General features: G+C 38.8%; 1 protein-coding gene across 2 annotated transcripts; it reads left to right on the forward strand.

The window, feature by feature from the left end:
• The first annotated feature begins 338 nt into the window (after positions 1 to 338).
• PCGF6 (polycomb group ring finger 6) lies at positions 339 to 22,509 on the forward strand. Of its 2 annotated transcripts, XM_042818135.1 has the most exons (10): positions 411 to 722; positions 1,757 to 1,856; positions 2,484 to 2,580; positions 3,130 to 3,185; positions 4,295 to 4,354; positions 4,947 to 5,055; positions 8,986 to 9,013; positions 12,315 to 12,413; positions 15,653 to 15,739; positions 20,877 to 22,509. In XM_042818135.1, the coding sequence occupies exons 1-10, from the start codon at positions 438 to 440 to the stop codon at positions 20,931 to 20,933; spliced, it is 978 nt and encodes a 325-aa protein (XP_042674069.1). In that variant the 5' UTR covers positions 411 to 437; the 3' UTR covers positions 20,934 to 22,509. The 2 variants fall into 2 exon arrangements, with proteins under 2 accessions (XP_042674070.1, XP_042674069.1); XM_042818136.1 differs by lacking the exons at positions 8,986 to 9,013; positions 20,877 to 22,509 and having other exon boundaries at positions 339 to 722; positions 15,653 to 15,738.
• Positions 22,510 to 22,993: the final 484 nt, after the last annotated feature.

A 22,993-nucleotide genomic window follows, 5' to 3' on the forward strand; every position in this document is an offset into this window, starting at 1 on the left:
GGAGGAGACCAACGATGTCTCTAAGACTGTGCCATTACGAGGTTGATTCCTAATTAATTACAGCCGGTCACGTGCTTTCCCAGCTTTCTGTCTGTTAAAATCAGGATTCTTTGATATTACAGAATAAGCGCTTAAAAAAAAACAAAAAAAAAATCCCCTATCTTGTGGCTGACGTGCTTTCTAGATGAATTACACGCCGCACCACGGTAGCGAATCACTCGATTCTTAGCAGTAGGAGCGAAGAGCGTAGAAAGGTCCTTAGCCAAGAACGCTGTCAAGCGTAACAACGGCGAGAGCCGTACCCGCTAAAACTACAGCTCCCAGCACGCCTACTGCCCATGCGCCGCGCCCGCCGGCCCGCAGCCACAAGCGCTGCCCGCGCGTGCGCTGTCGCCCCCGGCGCCGGCTCAGCTCGCTCCCCGCCCTCAGCCCGAGCCATGGAGGCGGAGGCGGATGCGGGCTCTGTGGTTTCGGGGCTGTCGGGAGGGGATGGTGCCGGCGCGGGCCCCGCCGATGAGGACCAGGAGATGGAGGGAGCCCCTGGCTGCTCGGGGTCGCGCTCCCTGCCCTTCGAGTTCGAGCGGAGCCGCTCGGAATCCAGCGGCGATGAGGACGATGAAGATGACGAGGAGGAGGAGATGGAGGAAGAAGAGCTCGAGGGGGACTCCGGGGTTCGCTTTGGTACAGACGACGGCGAGCTCGACTCGGACGACGACCGGGAGGTAAAGAAGAGGAAAGGTGTAAAGGCGGGGGAGCGCTGAGCTGCGGGCGTCCGACGGCCGTAGGCGCAGCAGGCAGGCCTAGCTCCCGGCGTGCACCGCGCGGCGCGTGCTGCTCGAGGCGGCGGCGCGCGCTGAGGGGGGGAGGCGCGGAGCAGCGGGTTTGTGCTGCCTGCTGCTGGGGGCTTGGGAAGGCTGCCGGGTGCGAAGAGGCTCTTTCGTTATTAGCCAGATCCCTTCTGTCTGCTTTAAACGATGCTTTTGTGCGTAATTGGTGTTGTTGAAATGGTGGATGCAAAATGACAGACGTGATCAAAGCGCGGAAAGCCCTCAGATCTGGCTTTAAGACTGGAGCAAACAGCGTGCTAATGTCACGCGTTGGCCTTCTGAGGTACAAAGCTGCTGTCAAAGCCACTGTCGTGGGAGAAATTTGTTCTTCCCCAAAGTAATGGGCTTCTGGGCAAAGCTGGGAGAGCTCCTCGTGTGCGTTCCCGATGAAGTACTTCATTACCAGAATATAGGGCAGTGAAACTTCATTCCTTGCTTCAGTATTTAGCTGTATAGCAGCAGGAGGCAGCACTAAATCTGCCTCTTGACTGAGGGCCTCCATCTATTTCAAATAGTGATTTTTTTTTTTCTTACGGATTGTTTTGTTACAGAGCTCATTCAAAACAACTCATCCCAAAAGTTTGTTTGCTTTTAAGGTACGGTTAATGAAATAAATCACTGCTCACAAAAAGATTGATTCTGAAGACTAGACGAAAGTCTTTAGCATCATAGAATGGCTTAGGTTGGAAGGGACTTCAAAGATCATTGAGCTCCGGCCCCCTGCTGTGTGGGCTGGATTACTGCACACCAGATCTGAACCTTCTCCAGCCTGGCCTTAAATACCTTCAGGGATGAGACATCCAAGGTGTTAGTCCTCTTTTTTTTTAATTGTTCATTATTTCAGTTTGCGATATTTTGGAAGCTGAAATTGTGTAACTTCATGGCTTTACCTCTATTTTTAAATTCTTGTCAACTGTTTTTGTTTGTAGCGTATGATAAACCTGGCAGAGTTGACCCCTTACATCCTGTGTTCCATCTGCAAAGGTTACTTTATTGATGCTACAACTATTACAGAGTGTCTGCACACCTGTAAGTACCAGTGCTTCCGTTCTAAGAACCTAGCTGCAAGTGCGACCAAAAAACAGATATTCAGGTGTTCTGACTTCACAAAGATAATCTGCTATTTGAAGCTAACTGTCCTTAAGGAAAACATGTTGATGCTTATATCAAACATCAGAAAATCATTAACTCAAAGATGAAGTCTGCTTACTAGGTTAGGAGGGAGGTAGGGAAGAAAGTGTAGGGAAGGATGAAGCCCAAGTAAAATGAAAATAGAACTGCTACATATGTTAGGTATACATAAAACACATTGCAGAATTATTTCTTACCTTGGTTGTTCGTCTGAAATTGTTTGTAGGATGCTTTTCAGCAAACCTTTTATCTGTAGCAGTCAGTCTGTTGACTTAACTCTGCTTTTGTCCTGGGTATTGCACTTAGAACATTAAACAGCTACCTTTGTACCAGTAGGATTATAAACCTACGTGTTGTATCCTGTGAACGGTACAGGCAGTTTGTTAGTGTTTGTTAGTGCTGCTGAAATACTTCATTTTATTTCTAACAAACTATTTGACAAATGTGAATGCTTCTCTTGCTTAAGCAGATGTCATTGTAGAATGGACATGTGACTTAACAGGATTTTATTTTATTCTTTTACAGTTTGTAAAAGCTGCATAGTGAGACACTTCTACTATAGCAACAGATGTCCAAAATGCAATATAGTTGTACATCAGACACAGCCCCTCTATAACATCAGGTAATAACTCTGTAGGCATAACATCATGTTTTGCATTTGCTTTTGAAAGTATGATTTTACTGCCTGTAGTGCTTTCCAGTTTAGAGTGAAGATACAGTTACAAGGAAGACATTTGTTTTTGTAAGTTTCATCTCAATAGTGAAAATAAAATTATTCAGTTTCTTTCTCTTTTCCAGGGTTTGTTTACCCTTCCACCCTGGGTAATGTTGTGTATTTGTACAGTGTTGTAGATTATGAGAGAAAGATCTCAAGCTATTTGCTTTGGATAGACCCATCTTTGTTGGCACGGCATTAGTATTTACTAATTCTGAAAATGGAGTTTCAATTTACTGAACTGTTCTTGCAGGGTGTTGCTGCTTTTTTTTTTTTTTTTTTTTAAACATGGCTTCTTCTATCAGAGCTCTCTTGGCAGGACATGAATTTAGGCAGGTGGAGTTGCTGCTCTGTCTCTTACATACATCATTTCAACAGTGTATTTAGCAGTTTTGTTGCAGTTTGGTGAAATAGAGAATACTTTACATTAAAGACTTCTTTTTTTCTCTTTGATAGACTGGACAGGCAACTACAAGACATAGTCTATAAATTAGTTGTCAATTTGGAGGAAAGTAAGTCCATTTCTTTATTTTATTGCCATCTAGAGATTGGAACGAGTAAGCAGAAAGGGCAGTAATTCAAAGTCCCATTTTAACTCTGAGCTCCTTAGAAACAGTTTCACAACATTTGGTTATCAATCCTAATGAATAATCTGTGCAAACTGGCATTTTTCTGGCTGCTAAGTTCTGTTACACATGGCTGTGTGTACCCTGGACAGGTCTATATCGTGTTACATTTTACACATATACAGCAGTGATCTGGAAGTTCTGTTTTTAATCACTACAATAAAACAGTTGTGGTGCTTAAGTAAGCCTTGTTAATGGTCCTAAATTCCTATTCTAGGTCTGGTTATTTGCAAGCTAATGTGCATTTTGTTTTTAAAATAGCAACTTCATTTTTTTGTGGGTTTTTTTTTGTTTTGTTTTGTTGTTGTTTTTTTTTTTTCCTGAAAAACATCACAGCAGGAAAAAGCCTCAATTCAGATGCTGGACACTGCAGTTGTGCTGAAGACGTTTTGGTTTGTTTTCTATCTCATGTGAAGCAGCTGTGACTGTTTCTGGGTACACACTCAGATCATTTTCCACAGTCACGCTTCAAGCAAATAAAGAAAATATTATTTTGTCTAATTGTGAGTTCATTTGTCTCAGGAGGGAAAAAAAAACTGCTGGGACTGACAGATTCTCTGAAATCGTTTTTTATTGTTTGATGTTTTTATTTATTTTTTTTTTTTTAATCATCAAAGCTATGATTTTTATTTTTTTTTCCTTCTGATTATGTACATTCACTGTCCATTAACTTGTGCTTGGGGAGCCATTGAATCTATGCTGTCTGCTCAGGGGGACTGTGTGTATGGACTGTAAGTGGTATAGATGTAAGAGGAGTAACAGTCAGAAGGATACTGCTTTGTGCACATAGTTCAGTATGAGTTTTGTCCAACTTCAAGTTTTTTGCTAAGTGTGGGTGTTTTAAGCAGCTGAACTTTGAATGGAATACTAATGATAATGAACACTTGTTGGCACTTGGAAACAGTTTCAGTTCTAACCATTGGAAACTGTATGTTCTCAGCATCTGAAATAATATTTCAATCTATTCTGTGGTTTTTGTTTCTTGTTTTTTTCAGGAGAAAAAAAACAAATGCATGACTTCTATAAAGAAAGAGGATTAGAAGTGCCCAAACCAGGTGAGCTATAATCATTTAGAGGATGTCATTAAGGAGATACTTACTATCCCATTTATTTTTAGTAGTTTTCCTTGAAATATTAGCTCACAACTAAAGTAAATTTGTAGTGTTCGTAGGGAATGTGAGATTCAAGTTACTAAAGTAGAACGTGGAAAATAGCAACACTTAAACCAAGGTTGTGTTTGGGTGTTTTTACAGTTTATATTTTACTTTTGCCCAGGAAAATTTGTTAAGAATGTGCTAATTGTATTTTCTAGCCCCTAATAAATATTATGAGTTAAGGAAGTCTAATAGGATAAGAACTTGAATGTCCGTTGACAGGTGAGGGATTATCTTAGTTGTTTGTTTGATAGAAAGACAAAAAACATCTCTTTTGAGAATTGCTGTGCTGAAAGCTAACAAAATGCTGGCTCACATACACAGCAAGAAATGTACACAGAGCTGATTTAGTTTATTTAAAAAAAAAAAAATAGGATGAGTGTCATGGGCACTTTTTCCCTTTGAGCTCATCCGTTTTGGTTGGCACATGTTAGCATCTTATTCTGTTTTTATTTCAAGCTGTGTTTGCATTTTGGCTGTTTGAATATTGTAGCTGTCCCACAGCCAGTTCCAGCAAGCAGAGGAAGACCTCGAAAAGTTCTGGGCTCCGTGTTCCGGATCCCACCAGAACTTGACATCTCAATACTGCTCGAATTCATTGGGTAAGTTGTGGACAAATGTATGGGCAAATTGCTGATGCAAGGCTTCTGCTCACGTCTTGAACTGTTTTGGGCTCTTTGTTTTCAAGTGTTTACTACTTTCATCTCAAGTAGCAGATGGGAGTTTTCAGCTTACTGTATAATAGCAGTAGTCAGTTTTGCATATCTAGATGATGCAGATATTTAAAATGTCTTTTTATGAAAATAGATTTCAAAAAAGCTTAGAGCCTTAAAATTTGCATTCCTTTTATTTTTTTTTTTAAAGTAGTGTAGTCTTGGTAAATGGAATAACCAAAATTCCTGTCTCTTATGGTTCCTTCCACCCTGTAGGTGGTGGCAGTACTGTTAGTGATGACTGTACTAGGTCTTGGTCATGTAACTAGGGGACTGCAGTTGTACATGACATTCTGTTATAGCCACAAAAAACTGTATTCTAAGGATGGCTCACCAGGCAGGGGTGTGGGGAAAGGGAAGCAAAGAAACATCTCTGAAATCACTGTGGTTACAGTATTAGTGTTTGGGCATTACATTTCCTAAAGGGTAACAGCACATGCAGATGAGTGACCAGAACACTGGTCCTGGTTACAAATTGTAGAGTAACTCTGACATGTGCCTGGGGAGTCCTGTTTCTGCTTTGCCGAGTAATATAGAGCTCACTGTAGCTAAGTTTTAGCAGTTCAGTATTTGCAGACAGTGTGCACAAAGCCACGGTGCTGCTTCAGTAAAAGAAATGTGTTCTTGATGGGATGTTTTCCAACATTTAGGGGTTAAGAGCATCTCTGACAGCGTGCTGGGAACTTGAGACCTACAATGAGTTTGTTAAATGCAATCAGTGGCAGTTAGACAATTCACAGGAAATTTTATTCTAAATGTATCTGGCCAAGACAAGGTAGGAAACCTGAGCAGCAAGAGTGGCATTCCCCTAAATGTTTTAGGTGGGACTAATAATGTAGTCTGCTGTCAAGTCTGCCTGACAGTTTCTCAGAGTTGAATGACTTATAGCTGAAGCTTTTTTTATGGGACATCAACTTTAGTCATAGCTCAGGAAGGGGAAATTCCAGCCCAAACATTGGAGCTGTTTTCAGGAACATGGGAAGCAGGAATTATATTGCTTTGCCTATCTGCAAATTTTCACAACAGCGACTGAGAAATTGTTATGCGTGGAATAAAAGCTGTAACAACTGAGAGCACTGCACAGAACTTGAATTGATGGGAGGAAGTGACTTGATTCTTGTACAACACATGCAGGTGGCCTCTGCTTTTGGCCTGATTGTTGACACAGTGTTCTGAGAACTTGCACACATAATTGTTGCAAATTTGTACAAATGAGGTGAAGTGTTCAGAACTTGGGAAACTCTAGCAGCAAAGCATACCAACCTGATTTGAGCTTACTTTTTGTCGAGATTGTGTCCTTGCCTTTTTGCTTCTTATGTCCAGTGTTTCTACTGTGTTTTCTTGAATTCAGAGTGCAGAACTTTGATGTAGCTGTTCTGGCTTGTTTATTATTTGTGTTGCCCATCATGTGGGTTTTGTTGTTTTGTTTTGTTTTTTTTAAATCCTTTGGATAGCTCAGACAGGAGATCGCAGTAAGAGAAGTTTTTGAGCTAAATGTCTGCAGAAGAATCCGTGCCACTGCTATAGAATATGCTTTTATCTCCACTTAGTTGAATTCCGTTTTAGTTTTCTACCTGCTTGACTATCAGGAGCACTTTGTGCTCACATGTACATTTTAAAGCAGTGAGAGTCATGACTAAGGCTGTACTATGAAGTGTTCTGCAAACACATTCAGTTTCAGATGTCTCAGATTGAGCACGTGCAGTCCTTTGTTATGTTTCAACGCAGTCTCTGTCTTAGATTCCTCTTTTTAAACAATGTATTACATTGCTATTTTGTTGAGTAGGATGGTGTGGAACACATCCCTGAGTTGGAAGAAGCGAGATGAGGAGGAAATCAATGGTTTTCTGTTATGAGCAGGATCATTACAAGTAAACCAAGAGTCATGTATTGTACAAGGAGAGTGAAGCAAAGACATGATTGTTGGACGTGTGTTGTATAGAAAGCAGCTTGTTCTGGGACCTGTCAGGTAGCAGCCAGTGCTGTGCTGGCCCACCAGGTGGCAGAAGGAACTTGCTCACACCAACAGTGCCTTCACTTAAAGGTGTCCTATTGCCAGTTACCATGTAAAATGACTTCAAATAACTGAAATTGGATTCCAGTTATGTCCCTTTCAGGTTGGGACGCTGTTTCTTGATCACTGTGTGGAAAGCTTTGTTACGTTATCTTGTCTGCAGGATCAGATACAGTTTGAATTAATTGTGGTGAAAGTACTGTGATTTAGAGCTCCACTGTCATGGTTCCTGGTTACTCCCACTGTGGCCCTTGGTGATTCTCAGCAGGTACATTTTTCTTTTTTGCAGAGTAAGAAGAAATAGAAGGGCAATTTATACCTCAAAATGAATTAAACATTTACATGCCTGTGTGTAGAACAAGATGGCTTTTGAATCTGTGTTGCATTTGTTATTCTGGCAGGTTTAGGTCAAGTTTCTATTGTAGTCTAGCACCAAGGCAAGTGCAATTGTGCAAATACAATCTACAGTATGCAGAACTCTCCTCTGCTTTCATTACTTAGATGGAGTGATGCCCAGAAAGATTCAGAAGGATATTGACTTAATGTCTGTTTTGCAATTTATGTTAAAGTTTTGGTTTTTTTTTTTAAATGTTTGATCTTATTTTAATGTTTAAGGCTTAATCTGTTTTCTTCAAAGATCAAAATCAAAGAGCTTATCTTGGCAGTGAGATGTTAAAAAAGCTCTTTGGAGAAGGGAAACTTGGAATAGATGAAACAATCCAGCAGTAATTGTTACTTTGTAAGCTTTAAACTATGCATGTATTTAGATGTGTTAAACCATCTCCTGAAACAGTGTAACTGTATCAAAATAGCAAGAGTGGAAAAGCTTGTCTGTTTGCTTCCTGGTAACTTTACATTTCAATTCAGGGGCAAAAATTGGTAATGCTTCTACTTAAATCTGTTTGATAGCTAATTACAGTAATCTGAAGTGCCATGCTAATTTGTGGTCTGCACAAGCATTGCACATTTGTTTGCTCTATTAAATGGTCAGGAGAAATATTGTCAATTTATAGTGACATTTCTTCTTAGCTCTCTCCAGCACAGTGAAATACTGTATTTTACCTCTGTCATACATATGCACTTGCTAAAGTAATGCAAGAGTAGTGAAACGTCATGTATTGAGCTTAATTCACTGAGAAATTTGTATACTGTGCTACGAGATGGGGATGCTGTATGTAGATAAGTGGGAGCTCACATGCTCAGGCAGTGCAAATCAATGAACCTCCATTGTGGGCAGCTGGGAATTTGGTCATTTTCCACCTCTGTGTATGTTTGACCTGCCAGAGAAGTTCCTGCAGCTTTCCTGAGTTCCTAGACAGCATTACCAGTAATCTTGTAATTATGGTCTGGAAAGCACTGAAAGCCTCTTTGGTGTTTGAGTGTGTTCTGTCAGTAGCTTCTAGGAACTGTACATTAAGGTTCCAACTGTTGAGGATGATGAAGTATGGATATTAAAACAGCATTGATATTACAACTTATTCTATGAAAACTTATATTGCATGTAAAATATGGCTTTAGTGAGTATTGCTTTTTTTCATTTCACGTAGATAAAGTTTATCAAAGTCCTAAGTAACTGAATTCAAAAGAAAGAAATGGGGTACCAAGTGAAGGCTGGGAGAAGAAGATGAATAACTTTTGGCTAATGTTGTTTCATATACTTGATTTTAATGGAAGGAAAAGTCTGATTTTAAACATGAGCTTAATATGCCAGGCTTACAATTTAATAGTCATTACAATAAAGAGCTTGAGGGTGTTACTAATTGTTAACCTTAGCAATATTGATTGTGTTTTCTCTTGTTTTTCAGAGCTAACGAAGGCACAGGGAATTTTAAGGTGCAGATGTGATTTGAACTTTTCTCTTACATGATTTACTTCAGAAATATGTACAACCTGAATGTATTTAATTTAGTTTGTCTTTATTTTTCTTACGTTGAGTACGGCCTGAACTTTTAGCAGCATAATGGAATACAACATATGTTCAAACCTGTTGTTGTATAGCATCACAGAGTAGAAAGTGAATGCTTCCAAGGCTGAGGAATTAGATATGGCAGGAGAGTGGGAATGATGTCAATGAAACTTCACTTGAGTAATTCTAGGTTATTATTCTTGCATTTCCTACCAAAAGGTGCATTACTATGGCTTTTCTTGGAATACTAGGCAGAAGTGCAGTCCTTCTCTAAAAAAGTTTTTTCACAGCTAGACATACTTCAAAGCTTGGCCAGGTTACTCAGAGGAAGCATTACCCAAGGTATAAAAAATGGTAACTTTTTCTACATGGTTGAAATTGCAACAAAAAACAATGCAAATTTTCTAGACAGCACTTCCATAGCTTGCAGCAAACGGCTTTCCTGCATCCCTTCACTAACAAAGCTAGTTGTCTCAACAGTGGCAGTTCTGATGAGTAAGAAATAGCATTCCTACCATCCTGAAGGGTATCTTTTCTGCTGTGCATCGTTATACTGAACTGAATTGGTTGACATCTGTGGATGCACTGCTCGCTGTTTAATGCCTGTGTTATTTCATAGGCTGTAACTAGAGATTTGCAGAGTATGCTCTTCCACTATTTTGGCTAAACATCTAGAAAAGAAAAGTCTGTTCAGGGCAAGGAGGAGATGTAATTCAAAACAACACAGTGTATTTTGCATTTCATTGTTTTGGGGCTTGTAGGAATCAAAAGATGGAATGGCACAGAATAACAATGAGATGTTTTGCTGCTAGCAGCACCAGTAAAACTCCAATTTTGCTCTATAGTGATTTCAATAGAATCGTATTGCTAACTGAAATATGGATTGTCCTATTTTTTTTTTTTTTTACTGATTTCCTTTGTTCTCAGCTCAGTTGATTTCTAATCAATATATTTTCAAGCACAAATCTGAAGTGTTGGATATGACAGCAGTTATTTCTGGTACTTTTAAATACTAATGACACTTGGTATGAGAGAACTTGGGAGGCAATCTCAAAGTGTTAGGTAAATAAGATTTCATGTGCACAAAGTGTGAAAACTTAAGTCCAGTTTCACAAATAGAAGTTTTTCTATAGAACAGAAGCAGTATTTCTAAAAATGTACCTGCCAATTTTATTCACTTGTTTTTCCAAGCACCAGCCAGCATTTTGTATGTTCTTTTTTCTCCTTATCTATCACACTATTTTATTTTTTTTTTTAATGTTCTTGTTTTTACATCACCTCCAATCCTTCATGTCTCCTATTTGTCTTTTTTTCTGTTGTTTTTTTTTTGTTTGATTTTTGTCTTCTCCATTTTGGGCCTGCCACAAATGACTGTAGGGCAATTCAAATGTTTTATTAACCAGTGTTTTCCATTTATAAAATCTGTGTCAGGCATTTATTCTATCTGATATTCCTCATGCTGTTCCAGTAGGAATTGTTTTGCCTTTTAAAACATGTTTAGCTCTTAACATAATTAAAAAAATGAATTAGTGACTCAGAAAAGGGATTTTATGCGTATTCTTCCCTTTTAAGTAATAAATAGTGCATTTCTACTCAGTTTAATTCTAGTTCTGTGAGGATGTTGAAGGCCACAGGCTGCCCACCTGATCTCTCAGGGAATCATTGTGTGCTGCTCATAATGCCACCATCCATAGACTGAAGTGCCATTCTGCACAAGTGCCTATTTAGATTCCTGTATGTTCTTTATAGAAATATCACATCTTCTAACAGGTATCTTCTACGGCATTTCCAATTTTTTTTTTCCTGCATATTACCTCCCTGCTTCAATGTATTTTTTTTTTCTTTTTGTATCTTCCTGTTCTCTATTTCTGTTTCACGATCGAGAGGTTTACTCATCTACCTTCCAAGTCCGTCTCTTATCCATTTCTCACAAAACATACTCTAATTGCTTCTTGGTATTACTCTTTCCTCAATTACTTATTCAGAAAAAAAAGTTAGATTAGACATGAAATTAATGGATGAAAGTGGTTTTTGTTGTTGTTTAGTTTTTTTCCCTGGGGTGGATTGAGAGAACAAGTTATAAGGCTCATGGCCATAAACCTTTGTGCACTAAGTGTAAACCTGGTATCGTCAAGCTTTCAGCCAGCTTAGGCTCCTACTCTGGTCCTATTGGCATTTCTAGCTCTTACACATGAATAAATCAAACTGTTGCTCCAAAAGTACAATTATCATGGATACAGTTATCATGGATAGATATTTTAATTCATGATTGAATTCAAGGGTAGTCTTTAGACCTCTCTGAGCTTTCTATCAAGTGTTTATTTTAATTCATCGATTAATTAAGGGGTACTCTTTGACCCTCTGTTCTGACTTGTTTTTCACATTGAAAGAATATGATGAAGCTAAATAGTAAACCACAACTGTTCAGAAGCTAACGTAAATTCAATTAAATGACACAAATGGAATCCATTTATCATACTGAATGCAGTCATCTGCTCTGCCTTTGTGCCCATTTGCTTAGCTGCCCATATTATCAGTCAGCTGTTCAAAATTTTATCCACAGACAAGAAGCCCATTAAAATCTTTGAGGCTGACATGATAAATGTACTCTTGTTGAAGTCCTTGCTAAGAAAGTATATGGAAATTATACGAAAAGCCCATTCTACTATTTTGGTCCTTGTGTTCTGCATAGTATTTTAAGTGTTCTGGTATTTTATGGACTGTTAATTCCAACCCAATCCACAATACTTCTAACATGTTAAGCAAGTTAAGTTCCTTGCATTACAAAATGATAGCATTTAACTGTTTAAATTCATGTCTGATGTGCAAGCACAACATGGAGAAAAGCAAATCTTAGGAAATCTCTCGTGCTTCTGAATAAATGATTTTTAGAAGCGGAGAGGGGTTGAAGGGAAGAGTTCTTGAAATGCTCTGTAATACCAATTTATGTGAATTAATAGGAAATCCCATTCTCCTTTATTTCAGTAGTGAAATAGGGCTGAAGTCAATAGTTACTTTTAAGAGTTGTTTCAAACAGCAGGAAGTTTGAGTGCAGAATCTGTTAATACACAGTCCTTTCCCTGTGGGGTAATCTGGAAATAGATCCAAGAGAATTCCAAAACATGAGCTGTCTTCTGCAATTAGTGGGCCTTCAGTTAGGTTGGGGATTGCCAGGAATGATGGCTGGAAATATACAGGGTCTTAAGATCATGCGTTTATTCTTTGCAGCCTTTGGAAAAGAAGTTTGTGCGTGTTTCAGGGGAGGCAACGATTGGACACGTGGAGAAATTCCTCAGAAGGAAGATGGATCTGGATCCTGCTTGTCAGGTACGGCACTTACAGGGGCACTTGCTAGTTCACTGTAATCTAATGCCTATGCCTCTGTTGTTTGTTAATGCAGAAGTAGGAGGAACTTTCCCAATCAATTTGCAATGTGTTTAAATTATCATTATTTTGTGTATGAAGTTTCTATAGTGTCATGTAAGATTTCAGCAGGTGAAATTCAAAGCAAAGAATAACCTGCTGTTTCAAAGATAAAATTGAGTAGGTAGATGGGGAAGTGTATGAGTGTGAGAGGATATGAAGGCAGAAACTGAGAGAGGAGCAAAATGTCAGTAAAATCAAACTGTACTTTGAAGGAAGCAAACAGGGTTTGAAAGTTGTGAATGGACGTGTTAGAATGAAAAATATGAATACAAAGGTAGGCAAATCATTTAGATTTTGAGCCCATCTAATACACTAAACTTGAGATATATTTTTTTCTGTTCATTACTTTGAGTTAGGAGAAAATGAGGTTTATTTTAACGTGGTTTTTTCTTTTGAAGTCATCCTGCATCATATTTGCATTCCTGCAGGTATGTGTGTGAACTGCAGCCTGTGGGGTAAGATTGGAAGAAAGTCTGTTCTCATACAGTGTCGTTGCTGATGCAGCCTCTTAGTGCCAGTCTTATCCCTTGGAACAGATGTTTCTGGTACCTTAGAAAGGCAAATCACAGGTTTTGAACAACTCTCCCAAATACTCATGGTGACCTCCAAAACTGTTTTCTTTGTCCTTCCCTGGGTTGTCATAGAAACCATTGATTGAGATCTAGTGCTTTCTAGGCCAAATTTTCTCTTGGGGTTGTCCCTTATACGACCATTTTCCTTTTTAACTTCATCTTACTTGGTGAGTATTAATTTGTAATTGCCTGTTACCATGTTCTTGTGGGGGAAATGGCTCTTGAGTGCAGAAAACATGTCACCTAACAGATGCCCATAAAGACTACTTTGTTTTAATCAGATTTTTGAAGTTGTGTTTGAGTTAACTAGCTGCCCGTTCATTTTTCCCTTAAGCAAAAGGCCAAGCTGTATTCAGTGCTGTCTCACTTGTCAGCTAACAGTACTGACAACAGTTTTACCAGCTCGTCAAGACTAAAGTAGACTCACATCACTTGTGTTGCTGGTGCCTCTTTCATAACAGAATATAGTAATTTCTCTAAGGCACAAGGATTCCTTAGAGACATGGATTTTGCAACTGATCTCCACACTGACCTCGGATTTTTCTTTTGTGGCTTTTTTTTTTGTCATTACAGAATGAATCGGTGTAACAATTAGCAGGCAGGAATTCTGGCTTTGGTGCTAGAGTGAGAGGATTAGGAAATAACAATAAGAGCATATGAGGAGGTGAATGTGGGGGAAAAAAAATCTGTTAGAAGACACTGAATCTTTAATAACTGCTACTTGAAACTGGGGCAGCAAGAGGGTCAACTATGGGATATTTTGAATCAAGAATTCTCATTCTGTTTTGAAAGACAGTCAGCAGTTGCCACCTTGTTTACATCCTACATTGAGAAAATAAATATTTTTTTCTCTTTCTACAGAAAATATAAAGTGTGCATGTAAATATTTATATCAGTGAGAACAAGATTGAATTTTCATTTAGAGTATGAAAATTGTGAACATAGCTTTTAAAGGAGAAGTCATTAAATTCATACATCACTGGAAAACAAGGCAGGCAAGTCTCTCCTCCTATAGTAATAACTGTAGAGTCTAGAATGCCAGGGAAACTGGAGAAATAACTGAAAACCACTAAAAAAAAAAAAGCAAAACAAGATTCGAGGTATTTAACAAACATATCCAACTGTGTATGTATTTTTTATATATATGATATCAACATTTAATGTTACGTCCAGATTGATGTTTACTTGCTGGCTTCTTCCTGGAAGCTAAAAGCAGAAATAATACTAAGCAGTTTATATCATGTGTGCTTTCTGGAACCAATATTTAAGATTTATTCTATTAGAAATGGAGTATTTCACAACATTCTCATAGTATATAAATGAATTTATCTCTGAGGATTAGAATTCTGTTGTTCCCAAAGCTAAGAACAATACAGTCTGCAAGCATGAGACACAAATGTTTCTAAATTTTTTTCATGAAGAGTAGGAGAGAGATGTCAGTGTGCAAAGGAGTGTATGTACAGACAGACTGAGCAGCTGAAGCACAAAGTGTAGTGGGAAGTGGCTGTAAAACCATGTAAGAGGACAGGTAACAATATTGCAGTATATACTCCCTGACCACTGTAGTGGCAAAGCAAAAACTTGTCCCTCCCTAAAGCTACGTAACAACATGCTGACAATGCTTTTATCTTTGAGGTTTGATCATTGTAATACAAATGAAAGCCCTCTCTAGGAATTGCTGAGAATGAGAATAGAATAAAGCTGCAGTTGTGAGAGGAAACAGTGCTGGATTGGTTGCTTCTAATAGAGAAGCTTATTTTTTTGTAATAGACAAGGTGAAAGGAATCTGGAGTGCCTCACTATGAATCTCTTTTTTTTTTCCCCCAGAGTAACACTTCTTGTGCACAGCTACTTAACAAAAGTGCTTTCTCTGGAATTGCAGACATTGTTGATGTAGTTAAGCTGCAGTTGAGGATGTTATTTAGGATTGCTGAGTATCCCTGTTTCTTCCATCACAGAAACATTGATTACATTTTAAAGAAGGACAGTGTGAGAAGTACTTGCTGACAATACTAGTATACTAGTGGTATACAGTGAGCTTAATGTTTTTTATTCATATCTTTCTTCCAAGCAGTCTTAAGCAAACTTACTCATGTGTTTTGTTGCTCAGAATAGGAGTGAGGGTAGTACTGGCCCGTTACTTGCCATAAGCACTGACAACTTGCCCTTTTTTGCAGATAATGAATGACTCTGGGTGTTTGTGTGATCACTTTAATGTTTAAATATAACTTCCTATTTTATCCGTCACAGCTATTCCTAAATGGTTTGGGTTTGTTTCTTTTTTACAGTGGGCTCACCCAAGTGAAAGTGAAGCAAACTATCTCCTCCATTCCAGAATTAAGCCCCAACTTGGGGGATGGAAGGGAGCTTTAGGGCAAAGCATAGTGTTGTGCATGCTAAAGGCATTTTGACAGCAAAGTTACAGATTTCTGTAGGGTCAGACATGCTATGGTGGAATTCTAAGCAGCTTTAGTTTTACTTTATGAACTATCAAATTTAAATGGCTTAGATATTGTCCTGCTAGTCCAAAGTCAAGTTAAACTTGACAATGTTTGTTTTCTTCCACAGGTAGACATAATATGTGGTGATCACCTGCTAGAGCACTACCAGACACTGAGGGAGATCCGGCAAGTCATAGGAGAGAGTGCTGTACAGGTATGTGTGGCAGCTGGGGCTTTGTGCTGTTTTAAAATAGGTTAAGAAATATTCTATCAGGTAACACCAACTTAGCAGAAGAAGTTACTTACAAAAACTTTCATCTTATGCAAATTGTTCTTTATATTGTAAATGTAGTTGAGAAATATATCAGGTAACAGAAGTGTTCTCGACGGTTTGAGGATGTTCTGGGTACAAAATTGTTCTATTCTGAAACAAGCTGCTGTCTTACCAGTGATACAGCCGTTCTTTTAAGTAACATTTCTTGTTTTTCTTCCTGGTGATTGCATCTCTGCTGCAGATTATCAGAGTGCTGAAGTATCCCACATAAGGCCAAGGATAACCTTGAGTCTGTACAAGGGATTATCAGGGGAACAGTTGCTCATAAAAGCACAAACCAAAGATGCATGATAGTAAGTGCAGTTAATGTCCTTGATGCATATTATACAGGTCCTGATCAGAGCTTGAGGGTAGCCAACTATTTTTTTTATCAGTAATTTACTATGTTAAATGCTGCTGGCTCTGTAAGTAAGAAAACCTTTTATTTCCTTGGGAATCTCTCCAAACATCTTTATAATGGCAAGGGTCACACCATTTCATAAGTACAACAAAGCCAATGAAATAATCTCCGCAGTGCTTAGTAGGATATAGAAGTAAAACCATGTTGTGTAAATAGCATATTAATCCTAACCTGGCAGTTTGAACAAATTTTACTGGTTCATCAACTACAGTGGGGATGAATGGGGTTTAGGTTGGTATTGTATTTGGAAAGCAACTTAAGTAGATGACACAGAAGTTAAATTAGCAAATTCAGTTCTCATGACTTGTATGTCTGTGTGCACTCACAATCCAGAACACTTAAATTTCATGTTGAGCCCTTTTATGCTATAAGAGGGATTCCGTGTCAGGGGCAATGGGTGGAAAGCCAGTTTCAAGGTGTCCTGGGTAATGCAGCACCTGTACCTAATTTGACTAACCAGGAGAGATCCCATAGTCAGGGCGGATGGTACAGATCATGCTACTGGCAGAAAGGGAAAGTCTTTAAGGCTTGTGGTGTGTATTATGGCTTCTGCAGCCAAAGGAAGTTATGTCAAACTTGATGTCTTGGCTGTTCATCTAATAATATGAAGAAAAACTTAAGATTTAACCTAACCCACATTAGGGAGTATAGAAACTGGGAGGAAGAAACCACTAGTAACAAACACACTTCTGACATAATGAGTTTATGGTAAGTACAACATGGAGCAATCAACAAAAATAGTGATGGAAATACTCTATACTAAAAAGCTTCAGGAAATAGCAGGGGAATTATTAAATGTATGTAGTTATTTACTTTGTCATTGCACAAAATCTTTTTATGTATGAAAGTGCTCTTGGGAAATGACTGTAATGAAAACTGTTTTGTTTTCATTTCTTATCAGAAGTGGATCTTCCTGATTGAAGTTCTGTGTTTGTCATGGACATGGGGAAATGGTTTTAAGTTGAGGGAGGGAAGATTTAGGTTGGATGTCAGGGGGAAGTTCTTCACAGAGAGAGTGGTGAGGTGCTGGAACAGGCTGCCCAGAGAGGTTGTGGATGCCCCGTCCCTGGAGGTGTTCAAGGCCAGATTAGATGGGGCCCTGGGCAGCCTGGTCTAGTATTAAATGGAGAGGTTGGTGGTCCTGCATGTGGCAGGGGGGTTGGAGATTCATTGATCCTTGTGATCCCTTCCAAGCCTGGCAATTCTGTGCTTTCATGTCAAAATAGGGTCTTCCTGATTGATGTTCAGTGCTAAGCACCAGTCAGCAACTCCACAAAGAGTACAGTTGTCTAAGGATCTGTTCTCGAAGGGTATATCAAATCTCATTATTACAAAATAAGTATGCTAGTAATGATTTCTAGCAAGCCTGCTCTCTTGGGGAAAACAGAAGGAAGATCTTTGCTTTCTGCAAAGTCCTGTGTTTTCACTAGACCTAAAATTCAATGGTTTTCTAGGTCCAGTGAGACTGCAAGTACACAGGAATGTTTGGCAGGTTTTTTATGTTTTTTTCTAATTAAGCTTGGGGCATCATCATAACCTTCCTGCCTCAGCAAACCAGTATTGCTGGAATTGTTCCTAACAGCTTTCACTAGGATGTTTTTCAAAACTGCCATTGTCATTGACCACGTTCTGATATTCATTGTAGATTATTCACACTGAGAAAATAGCTTCCATAGTTACTTAAACAGAGTAGTCCTTTCAGGGAGTAAACTTGGGGTTTGATTTATTAAGTACAGTTACTGTGAGAGGAGAAAAGTAACTGTTTTGAGTCCCATTTTTTTTTCATGTGCATGTTCATTCATGTCAGCAGTTACTCTTTTTGCTGAGGAAAAGGGGTTTAAAAAATGCAGGTAAGTTTCACTTTGCCAAAGGCAGAAATTTAAACAAGCATTCTTAGCCAGTGTTTTCTGAACTGGGCTGTAAGAGCTGTGATCTAATTTAATTAGTGTGACCCTCTAGCACACATCTGCCATGGAAGTTTTTTTTTTTTCTTTTACTCTTTTTTTTGTGGGAATATTGAATGTGGAAAGTGGGGCACTTCTTGTTACTGCTGCTCTTACAACTTCAAAAGGTGCATATGCCATGATGTTTCTGTCAGTCAACTCACTCTAACACTTATATTTGGGTTTAACAGGTGGAATCCTTTCCAATTTAGGTCAGGTTCACAAATGTGTGGCAAAAAGCCCTAGGGGCAGGAGCTGCTGTCAGAAGAGCTCGTACTTTCCTTTTCTGATGGACACATCTGAGTACTCTGATTTGAGATCTGTAATAAGCAGTGAGGTCTCCTTCTCTTTGTTATTCTATCTCTAGAGAAAGCAGTTGAACAGACACAGAAATGTATAATACCTAGAAAGTGAATAAGTACAGGGTAAGCAGCGCCACTGTTGGGCCATATCTCAGCTTCTCTTTGTGCAGAAGTAGTTGCAGTGGGTTTGGCATTTGATTTGAGAATGGTATTTCCCATGTAAGTAAGTCATTAATCAAAAAACACACTGTAGCATTTCTGTCTTGTATTTCTTTACTTTAAGAAAAGTTTCCATAGAGGAAAAGCTGTGTTGATCACAGTTTTCCAAAAAAAAAAAAAGGAAGTTAGTCTTCCATTTTCCCTGTGGAAGTAGCCAACGAGCAGCAAACATTACCTCTGTGAAGGTATAATGACACTCCGTGCCAAGAGGTTGATAAGTGACTTTGAAGTATCTAACAAAAAGTGAAGACAAACAGGATCTTGTCTCCACGTTACAACATAGTCATCCCACTTTGTTAGGCACTGAGTAAATGAGGCAATGGAAGCTCGTTCTTCCTCCCATATCTATTTGAATTAGTAATGAATTTCCATTTACTAACAGAATGAAAAGATGAAGGAAAATAACCTGGCAGTACTAAAAACAGCAGTGAAATAGGAGGTTTCTTGCATTCTCATTCCTTAAAGTTAAGATTGGTTGGCCACTGCCCTGCACTAAGGCCCTCTTTTGTCAGCATCCTTTAAAGAAAAGTAAAATGGCTGCATGAAATTCAGTGCGTATTTGTTGTTGCTTTGAAGCTGTTTTTATCACCTGTTGTTATGCAGTTACCTGCCAGAACTAAAGAAAATAAGAGTAGAAGAGAGAGTTAAACACGCTCAGCTGCAGCTGCTATTTTTTTCTTTGTGGCAGTGGAAGCAAAACAAAGCTATTTTCTAATAAGCAGACATCTTTTAGACAGAACATCAGGGTGTTGGTAGGGGCTGTCTGATAATAATTCCTAAGGGAAGAAAAAGAATATTTCATGGAGATGTGGACAAGGGCATCTACTCACCTGCATCTGAGATCGATTTCCTGATGTTAGATTTCCTGCAGTGCAAAGTGTCTCGGAGAGTTTTGGGTAGCAAAGGATACCAACTTGTCAAAAACATTTTTATACAGTGAATGAGCTTTTAAATATTAAATATTCTCCCAAAACACTGGTTAGACCACTGTCATACTTCATGTGTCCTGTAGTATAATGCAGCGGTGGCATAAAGTGAAGACAGTCTTGGTACTTTTTTTAATATAATTGGAATGGTCTTTATGTGGCCTTTAGATCTTTAAAGTTTGTGTTGCTGTGATGGTTTGTTTGTTTTTAAAAATGTGCCCCCTCGCACTGAATTACATGACTTCTCTGGAACATATATTAAGTCCTAAGGTTAATGGCTAAAAACATCAAAAGTAAAATATGGTAGGAAATGTTAATATGTTGTCTGTGATTAATGTGTTTCTCTCTTCAAAAGAAAACATTTATTAAAGCCTGTCCACATAATTAGTTCTAATGCAAGTCAGATCCCTGGGGGATCAGGAGTGGGAACAGGTTTCAGAGGTGGAAGAAGACTAACTACTAGATCTTTCACCAGCTGTGCAACTTAAGTTACATAAGTAAGATTTATTGTAATGAGTCAGGAAGTATTGTCTTGCAGGTGAAATGGTTTTTTATTAACTTCAGCAGAAGCACAGGGATTTAAACAGTGTTGTTCATCAAGAAGTAGGATGTCATGGTAAGCTGGCAGTGTGGCTTAACGAAGCTGGTGGAATTATTTGAATGTATTACTGACATATGCAGGACTCCAGCTAACTTGTAGAAATGTAAAGACAGTGCTTTTGTACTTCAAAAAAAAAAAGAGAGAAAAAGTGACTTGATCTTTTTTGTTGTCTTTCTATCTTAATCCCAATTGTCAACAGTGACAGAGCCACTGAACAGTAAGCTGCAGCAGCCAGTAAAGGTACTGAAATTAGCATTAGGAGTTGGAATCCAAGTTCTGTGCAACAGGCAACAACGTTTCCTTCTTCTTCCTCAAATGTCTGTTTGACTTTTGGTGCCTAGAGTTAATGGCCAGAATTTGGTAGCTGCTTCTAGAACTATTTAATGAAGTTATTTATTCTGCCTTGCTGTGTCATATGGGAAATGAGGTATAAAAGTAAAGTGAGAGGGGGAAGTTTTTTATCTGCTTTGGTATTTTATAAAACTTGTATCCCTGTTACGAGAGGGGGAGTGCAATGGAATGAGTGAGATTGAAACCACGCCGTGACTGCCACACCAGGCAGTGATGGGAATGCCTTGTGGAGAAGGCAGAGTGATCCGATAACACAGTTTCTCTCCTCTCTCTAGGATGGCTTGCTTGTGCTGCACTATGGCCTGGTGGTATCTCCCCTCACCATTCCTTAGATTGCTACGCTATCAGGATGTGAAAGAATCCAAAGTCATGAAGCTCCTTCACTGCTGTTTCTCACCAAAGAACGCCATCATGTTTTCTGTGACAGGAAGCAAGTAGAAGAAACTATCACTGACTGCTGTATGCTTGTAACTTACATCTGACTTTAGCACTATTTTTTGTTTGTTTGTTTTTTAAGTGTTCAGTACATACAGCTATCAATTTTCACTTAGCTCAGGGACTTTAAATGCTCAGAGTTGCTGCATTTCTTTAAATAATTCTTAAAACCACAAGATCTCACAGGGTAAACAGGCTTTTTCCTTAAGCTATGGGATTTTGCTTACTTCCTAAGTGTCTAGCTAGAACAGTATTCTCAGGGATGATCTTCAGTGGGCAGTACACTGTATTCTGGGGTGGAAACAGTCATAGGGTGCAGAAAAGCTTGTAGCGATCATCTGACTTCAGATGTGATTCAGGAGAGGAAGGAGACTCTTCAAATGGAGACCAAAATAGGTAGGAAATGATGTCTCACAAACTTTATTCGGTTGTTTTTCTTGAAGAAAAACAATTTTGATTGCACTTGAAAAATATTTGCTGGTAGTTTGACTTACATCAAGTTGTGGGTCACGCATCTCTAGTCTGAATGGAGGTGAGCTGGCTGTAAGCTGGTTAAACTATGCATGGAGGGGGAAAAAAAAGCATCACCTCGTTCTACCTGCTTGCTGTATTTTAAAATAGCCTAATTCTGCTGTCGTGTAAAATCTGTCATATGACTTGACTAGCAGGAGCACAGTTTCCTTCATTCCAGCACACAGCTTTCTAGCAGTAGTGAAAAATGGTAGCTTTTTCCACTCTTCCCAGTATGTGTTAGTGAATTGTAGTGGAGAGTGGGTCTGAAGGGTTAAATAGCATAGTGTGTGCCTCTTCATACCGCCTTTATGGAGGGTAGTAGGTAACATTTTTGTTCATTTGTTTCAACGTATTAAATTACTAGGTTTTGGGACAGCTGTAGTATTCCAGTTCTGTCCTGTTGAAGTTTTTCATGGTCTCTTGTGCAGCATTAAGGAACAGAGCTTTCTGTGCAATGCTCTTGCTGCACGTTCTGTCTTATGTGTGGGGATTCATGAAAGCCACTGTTAAGAACCAGGCTGCCTCTATAGTCAGCGTAGTGAAGGGAAGAAGATTCCTTAGTGAGGCATTTTAGAGCACTTAAGTTAGCTCAAATGTGTTTGCTTACTGTCCTATTTGCTGCAGTGCTGTCAGCATACTAATACTGGCATTTCTTGTCTAAAGAAAGCTTTCATGAATCCTTCTTCAGCTCTTTACAGAAAGTGTTAAGTTTTGCCTGTGAAGGCAACACCACAAAAAAAAAAGTCTTATTTGAAGTAGTTCTTGTGATGCTTCTAAAAAAAAAGAACAAAGACATGTCTAACTATAATTGCCTATTTTCCCTTCGAAGTTTGTACAAAAGTAGTGTTTAAAATACATTAGAAAATTGATTGAATTATTTTGTAAAGACTTTGTGAGTTGTGTTGATAAGAGACTATATATTGTAATGGTAAAATAAAATTTATTTTAGCCAATTTTAAATTGAACACTTGTTTCCATTTCGTCTTCCCTTTTGTCAGCCTCTAAGTTGTAGCAGTTCAACATTGAAAGTGCTGGATGTGCCCTGGTGTTGCTAGAATCACACATTTCAGTGAGAAAGCTTAACTATGAAAGATGGTTTAATATCAGAATGTCTACTGGAGCTAACTGGTATCATTACCTGGAATAAAATGAAATCTCAGATGAATTATCAACACAGATACAGGACAAATAATCCTGTAATGGAGGCATCATCAAGCCCCCTGTGAACCAGGTCTTTCTCTGCCACTCTGATCCCAGCTGTACACAAGGTGTCTGGCTTGACAATACTGCCACTTCTTGTTTCATCACTACTTACTGTTTTGTTTTCTATCTGTAGCTCTATTATAGTTGTGTTTTATGTTGCAAATTCTTCCCTAGTCTGGGCTCAAACATCATGCCTATCAAAGGGCTTTGCAGAGTTTAACAGGCATACAGAAGCTGATAG

Source organism: Centrocercus urophasianus, unplaced genomic scaffold (genome assembly GCF_019232065.1).
Source record: "Centrocercus urophasianus isolate 14NV4802_14NV808 unplaced genomic scaffold, USGS_Curo_1.0 seq_17, whole genome shotgun sequence".
Taxonomy (NCBI): Eukaryota; Metazoa; Chordata; class Aves; order Galliformes; family Phasianidae; genus Centrocercus; species Centrocercus urophasianus.